Source organism: Vombatus ursinus, unplaced genomic scaffold (assembly GCF_900497805.2).
Source record: "Vombatus ursinus unplaced genomic scaffold, bare-nosed wombat genome assembly UNPS02001419.1, whole genome shotgun sequence".
In the NCBI taxonomy this organism is placed as follows: domain Eukaryota; kingdom Metazoa; phylum Chordata; class Mammalia; order Diprotodontia; family Vombatidae; genus Vombatus; species Vombatus ursinus.
In genome coordinates, this window is record NW_020941197.1 from 2,896,663 (window position 1) to 2,916,096 (window position 19,434).

A 19,434-nucleotide genomic window follows, 5' to 3' on the forward strand; every position below is an offset into this window, starting at 1 on the left:
CTATCTATCTATCTATCTATCTATCTATCTATCTATCTATCTATCTATCTATCTATCTATCTATATTTAGAGCTAGCTATATGTTTATCTTAGAGAGAGAGAGGGAGAGGGAGAGAGAGAGAGAGACTCTAAGGTCCATCAAACTCTAGGATTCCATTATTTTGTTATAATGATGAGATCTTTGGGCTGGGGGGAGGCAGAGGAATCATATCTCTAGATCATGTTATTATAAGGAAGCTAGGTGACCCAATGGATAGAGTGATGGATGTGGAGTCTGGAAAACCAGCCTCAGATTCTTACTTAGTTGCGTATCTCAGTTTCCTCACCTGAGGAAAATCAAAGGATTGAACTCCATTACCTCAATAGTTCCTTCCAGTTCAAAATCTATGGTCCTATGAAGGCTCTTTTCATACTTCTAAAATAGTTAAGCCCCCTTTACATAGAGCTGTGCACAGCCCTTTCTGAGAAATATTTGCTTAATTTCTGTTACTCCCTAATATAATTACAGACCTCCTCCACAAGTGAATAATTTAAGAATCAATCTCAGAATAAAGGACTAATCCCATTATGAGTGACTAGAACATAGCTAACAAATAAGAAATAAGTTTATACCTGCTGCACAATTGTTGTTAGCTCCAGGCATAGCTGGATGACACTATTCCTGGTGAGGGAGTAGTCAGTCACAGCAGCAAAAGGAGATCTATAAAAGGAAAAGAAAATTGGTTTGAGCAGGAATAGTTCCTGAATAACTCCAAAACATACTTAATACTGTACAGTCAGTGTGAATCACTGTATATTAAAGGCACCATTTAGACTCTAGATGCAGAATATGAATTCAAGGTAAAGATCTTTTCCATAAACTTAGAAAAAGTGACATTTAAATAAAAAAAAAAAACCTTTAAACAGAGAGTTACTGAGCACTATCTGTGTGCCAAGTACCTCGTGGATGGATTGTTGCAGTAGTTTGCTGGTTGGTTTCCCTACCTCGTCTGTCCCCAGTCTAGTCCATCCTTCACTCAGCTGTCAAACTGAACTTCCTAAACATCTGACAATGTCATTTCCTTATTCCAAATTCCAGTGGCTCCCTATTGCTTTCAGGATCAAATATGTTGGCTTTTCAAGCCTTTCAAGCCTGACCTCTTTCTGTTTTCCAATCTTCTTATACCTTACCGCCCTCAACATACTCTAGAATCTACTGACATAGGCCTCTTTGCTATTACTCCTATAAGATACTACAATTTCCTGATTTTTCCTTGAATTTTCAGCATTCTCTCATGACTGAAACTCTTTCTTTCCTCATCTCTATTTTCAGGATTCTATGACTTCTTTGGAGTATCAGCTAAAGTCTCACTTTCTGTAAGAAATCATTCGTGTTCCTTCTTAATCTTGAGACTTTTCCTCTGGTATCTCCAATATGTTTTGCATAATTGTTTGCTTGCTGTTTTCCCTACCAGATCAGTACCTGGCACATAGTAGAGGCTTAGCAAATTATTGTTGATCTGATTTGACCTACTATTGCAAAAGCCTCCTAACTTGTCACCCAGTCTGAAGTCTTCACTCCAGTCCATTCTCTACACAGACACCATTGTAATTTCCCTCAGTGTATATCTGATCATGTTGGTCTTCCAATCAATAAGTTCCAGTTACTTCTGATGAATATCAGGCCACTGGACTCAGATGGCAATGGAGGAGAAAGTGAGGCTGGAGACCTTGCACAGCCCTCCTTCACTCAAATCAAAGTCAATTGCAAGTCATATCATCATCTCCCTGATGCCATGGTCCTCTTTGAGAATGAAGGACAAACCACAAGAACCACAATCCAGTTACTCCCTATTTCTTCTGGAATAAAATCTAAACTCTTTTGTTTAATTCTTAAAACCTTCACAACCTGGCCTTAACCTATCTTTTCAGCCTCTGGCCTTAACTTATCTTTTCAACTTTTTTGTACATCACTCTCCCTCTCACATTCTACAATCCAGTCAAATTGGCCTTCTTTCTGTTCTTTACATAGTTCTTCATCTGCCATCTTTGTGAATTTGCACTGGTCATCCCCCTGCCTAGAATGTACTTCTTTCTCATTACAGGCTTAATGAGTCCTTATCTTTCTTTAACATAAAATTCAAGCTTCACCTTCTTTGTGGAGCTGTTCTTGATTTTTCCAAATACTAATGTCCTCTCTCTTACTTACTTTGTAATTAGTAGTGTTGTTCTCTTTATGCTTTTTTCTATGTATACATATGCATATATCCACCCCTGTTGCTCTTTGGGAGCAAAGATTGTTTCATTCTTTCTATTGATATCCCAGGTACTTAAAGGTGATTTAATGATTACTAAGTGCTTATTAATGAATCAATTGGCCATGTTGTATATGATCTATCTTTCCATGTGATCTATCATTCTATAGAGGCCAATTTCAAATATATATGTAAATTTCTGCTGTTAGGAAAGGATTTGGAATCAGGAAAGGGTAATTAAGCTTTAGAGATTTTAGGCTCCTTGTCAAGATGCATTTGATTACTATATTCCAAAAGTTACACTAAACCATACATATCCTTAGACCTAGCAATATCACTACTAAGTCTATAAATCTCAAGATCTTTTTTTTAAAAGGAAAAGGTCTTATATGCACAAATTGGGAATTATAAATACTCTGTCATTATTTTAACCTAGTCCAATTAACTATGTCTTTTCAAAAAAAATTTCAACTTTCAAACATTTTTTTCTCTTTTTTTTCTTTCCTTATGAAAGAAAAACAAGACAAAACTCTTGCAACAAATAAGCATAGAGATACCAAACAAATTCCCTCAACGGCTATGTTCAAAAATGTGTACTTCAAAAATGTAACTCTGTTTGAGTGACAAAGAATGGCAAACTAAAGGGTCACCCATCAACTGGAGAGTGGTTAACACATGATGGAATATGAATGTGTTGGAATACTCTTGTACTGTAAAAAGTGATGAAAGGGATGGTTTTAGAGTAACCTGGAAAGACATATGAAGTGATAAGGTAAAATGAACAGAGACAGAAGAAGAATTTATACTATAATATCAATATTGTAAAAGTAATTTTGAAAGACATAGTAATTCCAATTAGAGAAATGATCAATTATGTGATCAGAGGACTGATGATGATAGTTGATTGACTAATATACAAAATGAGATATGCCTTTTTGAACATGGCAATGAGGGAATTCATTTTGCATCATTATGCTTATTTCTTGCAAGAATTTTCCTTTTTTCCCCCTCAGAGTGAAGTAAGAGGGAGAAAAAAATTAAATTTAATATTAATTAATTTTAATTTTGAAAAGTATAAAACAATGACTTACAGAATTCATAATTTCCAATTAGTAGATACTTTACCTTTTCAAACCACTATAGTTATATAGATATACACAATGACTATAATAATGTTGTCAAAAAGAAGACTAAAAGGATGTCAGACTGATTAAACATAATGATGAGTCTTGACCCTAGAGAATTTATGACAAAACATAACTCTTTTCTTTTAGTGGAGAAGTGGAAAAGTACCAGTGTTGAAAGACATATTCATAGTCAGACATGGTAACTTTGACAATTTGTTTTGCTTAACTATTGTTTATCTATTAAAAAAGACAACTTATTTAGGGGTGGAGTGTATAACTGGAGATGATTATGGTATGAGAACAAACTGTATCAATAAAACCTATATTTTAAAAAAAAATCATAAAGGTGAGAAATTTGACCTTGGTATTAAAGCCCTTCAGAGAAGGAGATTTCTACATCTCACAATAATCCTTCCAATGTTTACATGAAATTATAAAGTAATTACCATAGAAATTTTTCTAATTTAAATTCCACAGCTTGTAATTTCATTAAGGTCTTTTCATATTTTCCTCAATCCTCTGGGGCCTGAATGCATTATTGGTCTACCCACTCAAATTCATTGGCATTTCATAGCCTACTTACTAGTAGTAGTGTTTTCTAACAGAAAATGTCTCAGTAACTGACAAAATGAAATGAGACATCAAGAACCTATAAGTTAATTAGAAATTTGTATGAATATATATCCCCATATGTGTGTACATATATATACACATACATGTATACATATATACATATCACATATATGTTTATTTTTTAGCTGTTTTTCAGTCATGCTTGACTTCATGAGCCCTCCTTTTGGGGTTTTCATGGCAAAGATACTGGAATGTTTTGCTGTTTCCTTCTCCAATCCATTTTACAGATGAGGAAACTGAGGCAAACAGGGTTAAGTGACTTGCCAAGCCAGTAAGTGTCTGAGGATGGACTTGAATGCAGGAAGAGAAGTCTTCCTGACTCTAGGCCCAGCATTCTATCCACCATGTCACCTAGTTGCCCTGTGCATGTATATACACATACATACATATATACGTACATACATATATATGAAATATCTAGTGATCTATGGACTCAATCATATGAAATAGATTAAGAAATGTAATTACACAGTAGTTTTTTTTAAAAGCAAAAACAGACAAAACAACCATAAGACTACTTTTGCTCTATTGAAGCATAAAAAAAGGTACTTTAAGAACTGAAACTATTCTGATCAAAAAGTATTTGAATTTTAGATTTAAAAAAGTCATCATTTATAAAATTAAAAACTTCATTAAAAGTGATGAAATTAAACACAATATGAATTTCCTTACAAATATTTCTAATAGTATCATTTGATCTTCAAATTATACAAAAAGGAAAATCCATTTGACATACAGTGCTGCTAGCATACCTAATTCTGTAGTTAGTTTTCCACTCTTCTATCTACTCATACTCATAAAAGAAGCATTATTTCACTCTAAGAATCAAACTTTCAATTAAAAGGGAAAAAATTGGGGGCAGAGCCAAGACGGTAGAGTAAAAGCAGAGACTTGCTTGAGTTCTCCCCCAAACCCCTCCAAATACCTGTAAAAATGACTCTAAACAAATTCTAGAGCAGCAGAATTCACAAAAAGACAGAGTGAAATGAATTTCTAGCCCAAGACAACCTGGAAGGTTGACAGGAAAGGTCTGTTGCCCTGGGGGATGAGACAAGAGCAAGTTCAGTGTGTGCCCTGCAGGCAAAGATGGGGGCCCAGTAAACCCAGAGTAGGCCTCAGGGGACTGAATCACAGGGCAGCTGTGATGGTTTCTAGACTTCTCAACCCACAAATGCCAAAGACAACTCAGAAGGTCAGTGGGAAAGGTCCATCAAACCTGGGTAAGAAGAGCATAGTCCAACCCTGGCCATAGTCCAACCCAGGGTGGCAGCCAAAGTGCAGTGACTACTTCTATAACTCTCAGAACATAGACGGTGGGGGAGATTGAGCTCTGATCAGAGGGGGATTGCAGGGATCTCTTTGCTCGTGCTGAGGCAGGATTCTCTTGCTTTGCCTGTGCTTGGATCTGGATCACAGTCCTGGGTAGCAGTCTGCTGGCGAGGTGGAGCTTGTGGTTATGGTGGAGAAGGAATCCTCCTCATGTTTCCAAGGCAGAAAAGAGTGCTTGTGGTCATACACAGACCAGAGCTCAGGTCAGGAAAAGAATAAATACCACTCCTTTGATCATACCACCTTGGAAGAACTGAAAATTTATAAGTCCCTAGAAGTACCTCTGAAAACAGCTGTACAAAACTCCTGAAGCTTGGGACAGTACACCCTCCACACTAGAAGGAGAGCCCTACCTTAACAAAGAGTTAAAAAATCAAGTAATTTTCTGAGATCATAAGCAAGCAGTGTTAAAAAGCACTCAAGATTATAGAATCTTACTTTGGTGACAAAGAAGAACAAAACATACAACCAGAAGAAGACAACAAAGTTAAAGCTCCTACATCCAAAGCTTCCAAGAAAAAATATGAATTGGTCTCAGGCCATGGTCAAGAGCTCAAAAAGGATTTTGAACAGCAAGTAAGAGAAGTAAAGGAAAAATTGGGAAGAGAAATGAGAGTGATGCAAGAAAATGATATAAGACCAGTCAACAACTTGCTAAAGGAGACCCAAAAAATACTGAAGAAAATAGCACCTTAAAAGTAGACTAATCCAAATGTCAAAAGAGGTCCAAAAAGCCAATGAGGAGAAGAATGCCTTAAAAAACAGAATTGGCCAAATTGAAAAGGAAATCCAAAAGCTCACTAAAGAAAATACTTCCTTAAAAATTAGAATGGAGCAAATGGAAGCTAATGTCTCTTTGAGAAATCAATAAATTATAAAACAAAACCAAAAGAATGAAAAAATAGAAGACAATGTGAATTATCTCATTGGAAAAACAACTGACCTGGAAAATAGATCCAGGAGAGATCATTTAAAAATTATTGAACTACCTGATCAAAAAAGAACCAAGACATCATCTTTCAAGAAATTATCAAGGAAAACTGCCTTGATATTCTAGAACCAGAGTGCAAAATAGAAATTGAAAGAATCCACTGATCATCTCCGAAAAGAGATCCCCAAAGGAAAACTCCTATGAATATTATAGCCACATTCTAGAGTTCCCAGATCAAGGTGAAAGTATTGCAAGCAGCCAGACAGAAACAATTCAAGCATTGTGGAAACATAATCAGGATAGCACAAGATTTAGCAGCTTCTACCTTAAGGGACTGGAAGGTTTGGAATATGATATTCTGGAGGTCAAAGGAGCTAGGATTAAAACCAAGAATCACCTATCCCACAAAACTGGGTATAATCTTTCAGGGGAAAAGATGGATATTCAGTGAAATAGAGGACTTTCAAGCATTCTTGATGAAAAGACCAGAGTGGAATAGAAAATTTGACTTTCAAATACAAGACTCAAGAGAAGCATGAAAAGGTAAACAGGAAAGAGAAATCACAAGGAACTCATTAAAGCAGAACTGTTTACATTCCCACATAGAAGGATGATATTTGTAACTCATGAGACCTTTCTCAGTATTAGGGAAGTTGGAGGGAACATATATATATATAGAGAGAGATATAGATATAGATATAGATATACACATATATACACACACATATATGTATATATACATACATACACACATATGCATATGTATGTATGTGTACATGTATGTGTATATGCATATATATACACACACATATATATAAAGAGAGAGAGAGAGAGAGAGGGCACAGGGTGAGTTGAATATGAAGGGACGATATGTAAATAATAAAATAAAATTAAGGGGTAAGAGAGAATCATACTGGGAGGAGGAGAAAGGAAGAGACAGAATAGGGTAAATTATCTCACATAAAACAGGCAAGAAAAAGTCTTTACAGTAGAGGGGAAGAGGGAGGAGGTGAGAGAGAATGAGTGAATCTTATTCTCATTGGATTTGGCTTAAGGAGGGAATTACATACACACTCAATTGGGTATGGAAATCTATCTTACCTTACAGGAAAATAGGGGGAAAGGGGATGAGAGCGGGAAGGGGGTATGATAGAAGGGAGGGTAGATTAGGGGAGGGGAAAATCAGAAAAATACTTTTGAGGAGGGACAAGGTCAAAGGAGAGAATAGAATAAATGGGAGAGCAGGATAGGATGGAGGGAATTATAGTTAGTATTTTACAGCATGACTATTATGGAAGTGTTTTGCATGACTACACATGTATAACTTATATCGAGTTGCTTGCGTTCTCAATGAGGATAGGTGGGGAGGGAGGAAGGGAGAGAACTTGGAAATCAAAGTTTTAAAAACAAATGTTAAAAATTGCTTTTACATGCAACTGGGAAATCAGATAGACAGGCAATGGGGTATAGAAATCTATTCTGACCTACAGGAAAATAGAAGGGGAAGCGGATAAGGGGGGGTGATAGAAAGGAGGGCAGATTGCAGGAAGGGGTGCTCAGAAGTCTAGGAGAGGGGGAAGGGAGAGATGGGGAGAAAATCTGAAACTCAAAATCTTCTGGAAATTAATTTTGAAAATTAAAATTAAATTAATTTATTAAAAAATAGAAGGGAAAAAAATCTATTATTTCCCAATGGAAAACACTTTCCCATATGAGGTAGCATATTTCCAATGTAATTAAAGATTCTGCACATCAAAATATAATTTCTATGTTGAATCTAAAAGTTGGCCATAGAAAATTGGGCTCTTTCCAAAAATCAGATTGGTGCAAAGCCAAAAGTTGTCATGTTTTTGGCTTCAATTAATGGTCAAACCTATGCATGCCTAAAGGGAAAAGAATAGAAATAGCTACAATTTTGTTGGGTCATTAAAAGCTGCACAAAGATCTTCCAGTCTTGAAACCACTTTATACCTTTCAACTGTGAGGACAGAAAATTTAGCCCCAGGCTGGTGGTTAACTATACATCTTAGAAGTGTGAACTGAAAGGAAGCAGTCCAACAAAAAACTCAGTTTAGCTTTGCTCAGGTACCTCCTTTTGTTTTGACATCTATGTCTGGGCTTTGAAACAGTGCTATTGCTCAACTTCTTATTGATACAAAAATCTCAGAGGGCAAAACTGCTAATAAATATGCACAGGCTTCCCCACTTCCTCACCTGCCACCCCCATTCCATACACATACACACAGGCAAACATACACAGAGTCCTGGAGTTGCAGAGTTCCACAATCTTGCAGTGGTGTTGCTTCCACAAACATCATTTTGTCTCTGCTCCCACAGTCTCCCTACACAACCCTCTCTAACATCTATCTGCTGCCTTAAAGATGCTTCTGGCATTTACTTTCTCCATTGCAGCTCAAATGGTATTCAACTTGTTCTGTTGGACCTCAGAGGTAAAAGTTAGACAAGTTGGTGGAAACTTCAAAGAGGTAAATTTTGATTGAATATAAGGAGAATCTTTCAAATTAGAAATATCTAAAATGGGAATGGGGCTCCTAAGTGGGAAAGTGAATAGAGTGCTGGGCCTGGAGATAGGAAGACTCATCTTTCTGAGTTAAATCTGGTCTCAGACACTTACTAGTTGTGTGACCCTGGACAAGTCACTTAACCCTGTTTGCCTCAGTGTTCCCATTTGTAAAATAAACTGGAGAAGGAAATGGTAGACCACTGTAGTATCCTTTCCAAGAAAACCCCAAATGAAGTCACAAAGAGTAAGGTATGACTGAAACAACTAAACAACAGCAACCAAATGGGAATGTGGTGCCAGGGTGATGATTTTTCTGTCATTAGAAGCCTTTAAATAGAAGGAAAAGACCATTTATTGGGATGTGGGATCAGTACGTGGGATTCATGAGTTGAATAGAGATTGGACTAGGGTTTAGAGCCAGAAGACAGCTTAGAAACTTTCTAATGCTTCTTTCATCTAAAATGCAGTTCCTATATTTTACAGATTCAGGAAATTGAGATTCAGAGAAGCCAATAGACTTGATTAATATAAAACAAGTAGTAAGTAGCAGAGTCAGGAGTTGATCCATTATCTCCAGATAAAGTGCTCTTTCCTCTATAGGAGGTGATCTTAACCTTTTTGTATGTGTAATGGATCCCTTTGACATTATTCTCAGAATAATATATTTAAGTGCATAAAATAAAATAAATAGCATTATAAAGAAAACCAATTATGTTGAATACATTTACCAAAATATAAGTTGCAAGTTCATAGACTCCTTGAAATCTATGGATTTCAAGTTAAGAACCCCTGTTTTATACCATGGTACCTTTGTAGATGATGTCAGAGATCCCTTTAACTTTCTGATTCCAGGACTTGTGTCCTTTATTCCTTTCCTTCCCACCTTCTCTGCTGGTACATTACTCCATCAATCTTCCCTTCTCTCTTTTGCATCTTTAACGTGAAACTATATATTGTCTCTCCATTTGCTCCCTTTTTTTCTGACTATGAACATGCAAAGGTTCCCTACCCTTCCTCAATCCCCCCAAAACCATTACTTTCCACCTTAGTATTTGCTCAACAGCTATTAGCCCATCAATATCACCATAGCCGTATTTCCTCAACAGCTATCATCCTATCTATCTTCACCATAATCAAACATCTTTATAGAAGAAGATTAAAATGCTTGTATCCACTTCACTTCCTAATCAACAACTTAGTCCTCAACCATTTGCATTTGGACATCTCTTCCACCACTTTACATTGAAACAGCTATTTAAAATATTTTATTTATTTTTAATTTATGGAATAAAACAAGCATTTCCATAGTATAGTATAATAAAAAAAGATGATTGCACATGAAACTGCAAATCTATTATGTATAACTTGCTATTCCTTTTAAATATATAAACTTATCATGTAAATTTCTTGTTTTTTCCTCCCCATTCCCACCCTAGAGATGGCTACCATTTGACACAAATATGTATGTATATATGTGTGTGTGTGTGTGTGTGAAATCATTCTATTTACTTTTATTTATCAGTTCTTTCTCTGGATGCAGATAGTATCTTCCTTCACATGTCCTTTGTAGTTAATTTGGGTATTTATAATAGTCAAAATGACTTAGTTGTTCTTAAAATAACATTGATATTACTGTATACAATGTTCTTTTGGTTCTGCTCAGTCTATTCATGTTTTTTCTAAGATCATTGAGCTCATCATTTCTTATAGCGCAATAGTATTCCATCACGATCTTATACCACAACTTGTTCAGTCATTCCCCAGTTGATAGGCATCCCTCTGATTTCCAGGTCTTTGCCATGACAAAGAGAGGTGCTATAAATATTTTAGAATATATATAGGTTCTTTTCCTTTTTCACTAATCACCTTTGGAAATAGACCTAGTAGTGATACTACTGGGTCAAAGGGTATAGGCAATCTATATAGAGGCAATCTTTGGGTGTAATTCCAGATTGCCCTCCAAAATAGTTGGATCAGTTCACAATTCCATCAGCACTGAATTAGTGTGCCAATTTTTCCACATTCCTTCTGACATTTGTTGCTTTCCCCTTCAATCATTTCAGCCAATCTGAAACATGTAAAATGATACCTCAAGGTTGTTTTAATTTTCATTTCTCTAATCAGTAATGATTTAGAGCATTTTTCACATGATTATAAATTATATGTATATAAACTATAAATACACTGAAACTGTTTTCTTGAAGATTACCAATTATGTCCTGAAGGTTAAATTTAATGGCCTTTTCTCAGTCCCCAATCTCAACTTTTATGCAACATCTGACACCAATGAATAATCATTCATGACTCATTTAACTAACCATTTATCCTTGACTCCCCACACAATAGATTTCAATTTGGTAGCTGTCATTTCCTTGTGTTAGTTGTGGCGCTGGCACACAGGGATCCAATTCTAGAGAATTATATTTATATACCCATCATCTCCTTGACATACATATCTATCTTTGAAAGCAGAGGTAATGTTTTGTTTATCTTTGTAGCTCCTTTAAGATCTAGGACAGTGCTTTATTCATAATGGGCTCTCAATCAAGGGTGATAAATTGAAATAGGGAAATTTCCAGTTTAACTATCACCTAGGCTGGAATAATCTAGGCCTTACTGGATCATACAGAAGTAGAGGAATTAACATTAATGGCACTGTTCTTTTTGGAAGCAAGAACAGGTACCAGGGACAGAGATACTAAGCAGTTGTACTAAGGAGGTGAGACCTAACAACAAATAGTAACCTTAAACCAGCCAATTTGGAGTATTTGTGGCCCTTTGCAGATAATTCATAGTTTTGGAAATTATTTTTGTCCTCCAAATTCTTACCATGTGAAAGGGAAGAACTGCAACAGTTCCCCTGACAAGCAATTTCAAAGGAAGAGAATTCAATGTCTGACAATTTAAAGAAAACTATGAAAGACCACATTGGTAACTCAATATAATTTTAGACATTTTTACTGATGCAGGTATGGGGCCATTACATAAAAAGTTCTAAAATGTCCACATATAGATTGACAGGACAGATTCATAAAAATTTTAAAGAAAGATGAGGTGTGAAGAACAGTGGGGTATGGGTTAAAAATAGAAGTGAACACATGCTGAAAATAAATTCCAAAGTTACCGACTGTGATTCACCTTTCAGACTTTTTCCTCAGGGAAAGGCTTCTGAGGAATTATTTCATTCAATTCAGTGTTTAAAAGAGGAGGGGAAATACTTTTGTTAGACTTAGAACTGTTATCTGGTTTCAGAAAGGTAATGAACTAGGTTTCTAGAATAGGAAATATAATTATCTCATTTAAATGGACAATTTTGGTTTTGTATTTTTATAGCATTCCTCTGCAGTCCTATCCATCTTATTCTATAAGCATTTAAAGGATCAGTTTTCAATTTTGTCAGTGGTTTTATTTTGTACATAGAGACAAGCTGATGGTGCTTCAGAGAAAATTGGAAAAAAAAGGTGGGGGGAAGAAGATGGGGATACCAATAGGATCTGTCCTTCATTGGTAGAAAACTTTCAGATAAAAAAATCCCATCTACTTTTTCTCCAATCTCTGAGGATAATATGGACCTTCTTTCCAATGCAAATCCTACTGCTTGTGCCTTTGACACAGTTCCCTTCCTCCTCTTCCAGAAGCTTGCCCCTTCAATCATCCCCTCTCTTTCCCTAATTTTCAACCTCTTCTTTCCAATGTCTGTTTCCTTGCTCTCTACAAAGGTCCAGATTTTGCCAATACATAAAAGTGCTTTACTTGACTCTCCTATCCTCACAAGTTGCCATCCTAGATCCATCATCTCCTTTTCAGCCAAACTCCTAAAAAAGCTGTCTGTGCTTATTGCTGTTTTCTCACTTCCTATTTGTTGTTCATGTCCTTGCTTGCAGTTTAGCTTCCATGCCAGCCTCTGGACTGAAACTACATTTTCCAAAGTCACTATTGATTTCTTCATTGCCAAATTGAAAGGCCTTTTTCTTAAGACTTCATCATTCTTCATTACGTTGCAATCTCTCCTCACTGGGATTTCACAACACTCATATTGTGATTCTCTTAGTGCTATCCCTTTTGGTCATCTTTGTAAGTTCATCATCCATGTTATGACCTATTTGCATGGGTGTACCATAGGGCTCAGCCCTGTACCCTGTCCTCCTCTCTCTCTACTCTCTCTTGGTGATCTCACCTTCTGTGGATTCAGCTGTTATTTCTATGCAGATGACTCACACATATTTCTTCCAAGATCTACTCTCACACCTCCAATTTCCTGTTCAGAGAATTGGAATCAGGAGACCTGAGTTTAATCTTGGCTTTATAATTTAATAATATATATGATTATATATATAATATATATAATTAATAATAATATGATAATAATTTATCGTATAATCTTGGACAAATCATGTAACCTTTTGCATTCTGTTTTTCTCATGTGTAAAATGAAGTAATTAGATTTAGTAACCTATAAGGTTCATTATTTTTCTAAATATACTAATAATAACAGCATTTATATAGAGCTTTATGTTTTGCAAAATATTTTACAAATAATATCTCATTTTATCCACTCAATACCTTGGAAGACAAGTGCTATTATTATCCTAGTTTTACAGATAAGGAAACTGAGTCTGCCAGAGGTTAAAAGATTTGTCCAAGGTCACACAGATAGCAAATTTCTGAGGCTGGATTTGAACTCAGGTCTTTCTGATGATGGATCCAGTGTCTATCCACTGTACCACCTAATGATATCACTCTTCTGTCCTAGAAGCATCTTAAGCTCATTACATCTAAAACAAGGAATTCATTATCTTTTCTATAACTCTTCCCCTTTCACTCTCTTACTTTCCTTTGTCTGTATTGAGAAATTTGTATACTCTTTAGCAATCCCATTTGGAAGATGGCATAAATCTTTTGGTTCCAGTTTCTCCAGCAAATTGTTGAATTCTGTATTTTCCCTTTTGTTTATCTATTATATTTGTCTAAAATTGAGAGAGAAACATTATAGTCTCATTCTTTTATTGAGTTATTACGTATACATCTCTAATTCAGTTAATTTTTTCTTTATGAATTTATATGGTAAGGCATTTGGAGCATTAAATTTAATATTGATATTATCATATAGTCTATGGTTCATTTGAGCATAATGTAATTTCCTAGTTTGTCTCTATTATATTGTGAAATTTTCTTTTTGTTTTTCTGATGATAACAATTCTTGCTTTGGTTTCACCTGATACATAGTACATTTTCTTCTAACCTCACATTTTTGTTCTGTGAATGTCTTTGATTTTTAGGTGTGTTTTGTCAAGCAACAGATTAAGGAGTTTTGTTTCCTTATCCAACCTGTCATCTTTTGTTTTATTGAATTATTTAATCCATACATACATAAAGTTATGCAAGTTAGGTTTATGTTACACTCTATTTGTCTCTAATATATATGTATATATACACACAAAATGTATATGGGCACATATATATTTCCTGAATTCATGTATTTTTGGTTCCTCTGCTCTATAAGGATAATACTTTGGTTTTTTTTTATTTCTTTTGGTTAATTTACTTTAAGGCAGCCCTATTTCCACAGGCTCTCTCTCTCTCTCTCTCTCTCTCTCTCTCTCTCTCTCTCTCTCTCTATCTTACTGTCTCTGTCTTTCTGTCTCTGTGTCTCTGTCTCTTTCTCTTTCTCTCCCTCTCTCTCTTTCCTTCCCTCTCTTTCTCATCAAGTATCTCCTTCCATTTGTCATCTTTTTCCCTGGCTTTGGAGTTTTATTTAACTTAGTAATTCTTTTTTTTTCTTTCTCCTTTATATCTGGTAATATAACACTTCTACTCTTTTTTCTCTCTCTGTTAAGCAACTAATTAAAATCCTTCTCTCCATTTTGTTAGGTTTTTTTGATTTTCTGCACCTTTTTCTATAAAGGATTTCTTTACTTAATTTTCTTCATTAATTCTATTTCCTTTCTTTCACTTCAAAACTTTTAGTTTTTGATTCATGATCCTTGTATTTATTTATTCCTTTTTTTAGTCTTTGTGATCCTCATAGGATTAAAGCTTCTACATTAATTATTTTTAGTTCCCTTCTAAACAATTTTTATGTTATTGCCTTGTATATCTTTCCTCTTCCACCTTTCCCTGTTGTGCCTCACTCTTAGAAGTATCAATTCCTTTAGGACATAGAGAGGAAAGTAATACTGCCACAGAGTAAAAATTTCCCTGTATTTTTGATTGCATGATCTAATTTCTAAGTCCTGCCCTTCCCATGATTGTTTTCTTTCCCATTTTTCATGAAATTTCATTTATAGGTCCATACCTTCCCATTGTTCTGGATAGTGGTTATCTCCAAGAGCACTGATTGCCCTTCTCTTGTGACAGAGTTCTGTCCAAGGAGGCACAACACTTTCTCAAAGGTAATAGTTGTTATTCCCTTTTTAAGTTTCTCCTCTCCCATTATACAATATATCTCTGTTCCAGAAAGTGCTCTTCAGTATGGCTGAATCATTCTTTTCCCATTTCAAACCTTTCCTTTGACCATTTCTCCAATCATTACCCTGTAGCCCTTCTTCCTGAGAGACAATAGGAATTATTTTCACTTCATTGTTTATCATTGACTCGATTAGGCTTCACCACAAATTTCCCTTTATCTTCTATCTCCCCTCTCTTCTTTTATGCACATTCACATACCTGCATATTTTTCTCACAAAAAAACAGTAGTTCACCTGTGAAAGGGAATACTGTTTAGTTTATATTGTTTTAGGCCTAATCCTCCACCATTACTTCACCTATTTAAATTCTGTGTTTGGTAGAATCTTGTGTACTTTTAGAAAGAAATAGTATCTAAATGAGTGCTTCTGTTGCTATTTTGTTGTTATAGTTTTTTTTAACTGCATGAGTGTCATTCTCTTTCTTTTTTCCCCTTTAAATACTCCTCCAAATATGGTATAATTTAATGTGTTATTTGTGCTTTCTGTAATAGTTGCTATTTTCCTTTTTTGCGTTCACAAAGTGAATGATCTACTCATGTCTTTTTTTTGTAAGAATGTATCAAACGTCTTTGATTTTTATTGATGATTGCCTTTTTATTGATGATTAAACTTATGTTTACAGGGTATGTCATTTTGAGTTGTATCATAAGCACTTTTATTTTTACTTTTATTTTATTTTTATTTTTACTTTTATTTTATTTTTACAGGTTATTCCATTCCATCCTGTGGTTTCCACTGGGTACATAGTCTTGTGATTTTGAATTTCCTTTCCTTTATGTTATAAGGTCTTTCTCCTGGTCCCTGCATATACATACATATATACACACATATGTATATACACATGCATATAATCTCTATAAATAAGTCTATTTATATGACTTATACATGTTAGTCCATATAAATACATGCATATTCATATACATGCATTCACAGGCACACATGCATACATACATATACACTCTATGTTGCAAAAGGTTTAAATTGATAACTTCAATGACAAACGTACATACTTACATACATATAGTATGTTTGTCATTGGGATTGTTAAATTTAATACCTTTGCAGCATAGAGTAGTTTTTTTTTCCTTGATTGGTATTTTGTTTTTAGAATTTGTGGGTAGCTTTCATATATTGTTTCTTAGATTTTTAGCAATCAGGTTTTGTGATTAGTCATGTTCTTTTGAGAGACCTATAATATTTAAGTTGCTTCTATGAATCCTATTTGAGATCCATGTTTTCCTTATGTCTTCAGTTCTCAGGTTGATCATTGCTGCAGAACATTGCTGCTCTAGGCAGAGTATGCTTCTACTCTCTTATACCTTTTCCCTTCCTCCAGAAGGGGGTGGGCAGAGTTGAGGTCTTTGGCTTTCTGCCACCAAATTTGAGAGCAGGGTCAGAGTGAGCTAACAAAAGTCAATATAGCAGCAACAAGGGAATTACAGAGTGGATACCAGAGCACAAACCCATGGGTGGTATTTTTGCAGCCTGCTAAAGTATAGAGACTGAGGGGGCATGTTAGGGAATAGGGAATAGTCTTTGCTGTTAATTCTCCAAGTTGTTGGCTTGTTAGACTTCTTGGTGCCTTGGCCTATGGAGATAGCTATAATTACTGTACCTCATACATAATTCTTATTTGGAGAAGTTTTATATCTCTTATGCATAATTCTTATTTGTAGGTATTTTCAGAGTTTGTGAGGACTAGAGATAATGTCTAGTCCTCCATATTGTTCCTTCTTGCTGCTATTCACATATAACATCCTCACCTGCACTATGTAGAATCCCACAAGAATCTTTCACGAGTCAGCTCAAACATTATGGTTTACATGAGCCTTTTCTGATTACCTCAATTGCCAATGTTCTCTCTTTCTTCCCAAACTATCTTGTATTTCTTTTGGATTTATTATATATATGTGCATATATATGCATATGTATATAAATGTATATACATACATATACATGTACCCAAACACATGCTTACATATACACATTTGTATAAATATAAACTGTGTAAATATAAAATATAACATTTCATTGAAATTAAATATAAATATATATGTATAAATATATGTATATCTATAACATATATGTATATATTTATGTGTGCAAATATGTATACATGTGTATAGATATGTCTATATATCTAAAAATGTTCCAATTGAATATAAGATCCTTGTGGATAGGAATTGTTTCATGTTGTCTTTTTATCCCCAGTGCCTGGCATCTAGTAGTCACTTAATAAGTGTTTATCAATTGATTTAATTTATTTCTTATTATCTGTCCCCTTTCCAATCTATCCTCCACAAAACTGCCAAATTACTATTCCTAAAAAATGGGTCCACTCCTTACCTGGAGAAGCCTTATCATTCTCCATTGCATTTCATCTAAAATATAAAATATAAATATAAACTCATATATTTAGCATTTAAAAACTCTCACAATCTAACTCCATCCAGTATTTCCCAGCTGCATTTTCACATTTCTTTATATTCACAGCACTTAGCACAGTGCCTGCCACATAATAGGCACTTAATAAATGCTCGTTGATTTTGATTTGATTTGATGACTACACATTATTGTCGCTCCCACTTTGCTGTAGCTGCTGTGATCTATTTGTTGTTCCCCATACTTGGCACTCCATCTCCTATATCTACATCTTTTCTTAGTACATCCCTCTGCTGTAGATCACTCTGTTATAGTACGTCCATTTCCTTGAACCCAAGATTTCACTCAAGAGGCCGCTCCTGATTCTCTCAGTTGCAAGTGCCCCTACCCAAATCACTGTATTGATTTTATATGTCCTACATTTACTTATCTTCAAAAATTACATATCCTTCTAGTAGAATGTAAGCTCCTTGAGGGAAAAGACTGTTTCACTTTTTTATTTGGGTCACTAGCACCTAGCACAATACTTGGAACATAACAGTCAATTCATAAATGTTTTCAGTCAAATGATTGACATACACACCTATTTCATGACAACTTGTACTTGTAGTAGCTACATGTCTAGGATTTTCTAGGCCACTACAAATTTCAAGAAAAGAATATGTACTTTTAATGAGAAATTGCAAAAAGTATATCCTTTGTCATGCCTTGAATCCTGATTTCAGAAAATGGAAACTAGATTTATATGATAGTGAACTAGATATTCATTATTATACTATTGTATAATCATTTATGTTAATGAGCCTATTTTAGCAATACTTTCTTTTTGATGAAATGTTACATTTCAACTAAAATCATTTAAGGGCAAAGATGTTAGCACAGTAAAATTAAATATATATTGCTTATTTTCAACTATATTTTCTCTGTCAAGTTAATAAATTTATTTTACAAACATAAAAGTCTTGTCATATATATGCATATGTGTTTGTATGCTAAAATACATGAGAGATTTTACCTGTCCAACCAGGCCAGCAGACTTTTAGCTGCTCCAATCAGATCCACAACAGAGGTAAGGAAGTCATTTGGCAGTTTCCGGCTAGTCCTCCCATCATAGTGGCCACTCCTCCTCCTTCCAATTATAAAATTCTGCAGATTTTTGGCAGATGCATTTAACTTGTGAGAAAGGGTTTTGAGGTTTTCAGTTTCCAGGCCATAGTTCTGAATTTTAAAAAAAAGTGACATTTAAGATTATCATCTTAGCATGTTACATCATCTTAGCATCCAACAATGCAACAAGATTTTTATGACATAGTAACATGGATTTTCTTAGCACAAGTTTATGTCTATCTACCTATCTCTGTAATATTTATCTATTTATCTTATATATCTACCAAAAGAGTGAATGACAGGCTCATGACAATGCAATTGCCACTTGCAGGAAAACATTATGCCACTATCATCTTACTCCCACCATGATGAGTCCTGATGAGGTCAAAGAAAAATTTTATGGAGACCCTCATCATCAATGTGCCAACAGAGGAAATGCTTATGATTCTGTGTGACTTTAAGACATGGCAGGGAGTCCTTGGGAGGAACGGAGTTGGAAACAGCAACAGCAATGGTTACTTAACTACTGAAGACTTGTGCATCTCATAACCTCATCACCAACACTATCTTCCATGTATCTAAATGCAATAAAGCTTTGTGGATACATCCTCATAGTAAACATTGGCATTTAATAGGCTACAGCAAACATCTATCTATCTATCTATCTATCTATCTATCTATCTATCTATCTATCTATCTA

The 19,434-nt window shown here is 35.0% G+C and overlaps 1 protein-coding gene across 4 annotated transcripts in view; it reads right to left on the minus strand.

The window, feature by feature from the left end:
• CNKSR2 (connector enhancer of kinase suppressor of Ras 2) overlaps window positions 1-19,434 on the minus strand; it is a 334,822-nt gene that overhangs the window by 228,537 nt on the left and 86,851 nt on the right. For all 4 annotated transcript variants that reach the window (XM_027868521.1, XM_027868512.1, XM_027868505.1 and 1 more), the window contains exons 3-4: window positions 18,643-18,845; window positions 613-700 (exon numbers count right to left, since the gene is read on the minus strand). In XM_027868521.1, the coding sequence (XP_027724322.1) occupies window positions 613-700; window positions 18,643-18,845 (291 nt within the window). The remainder of the gene's footprint in view (window positions 1-612; window positions 701-18,642; window positions 18,846-19,434) is intronic.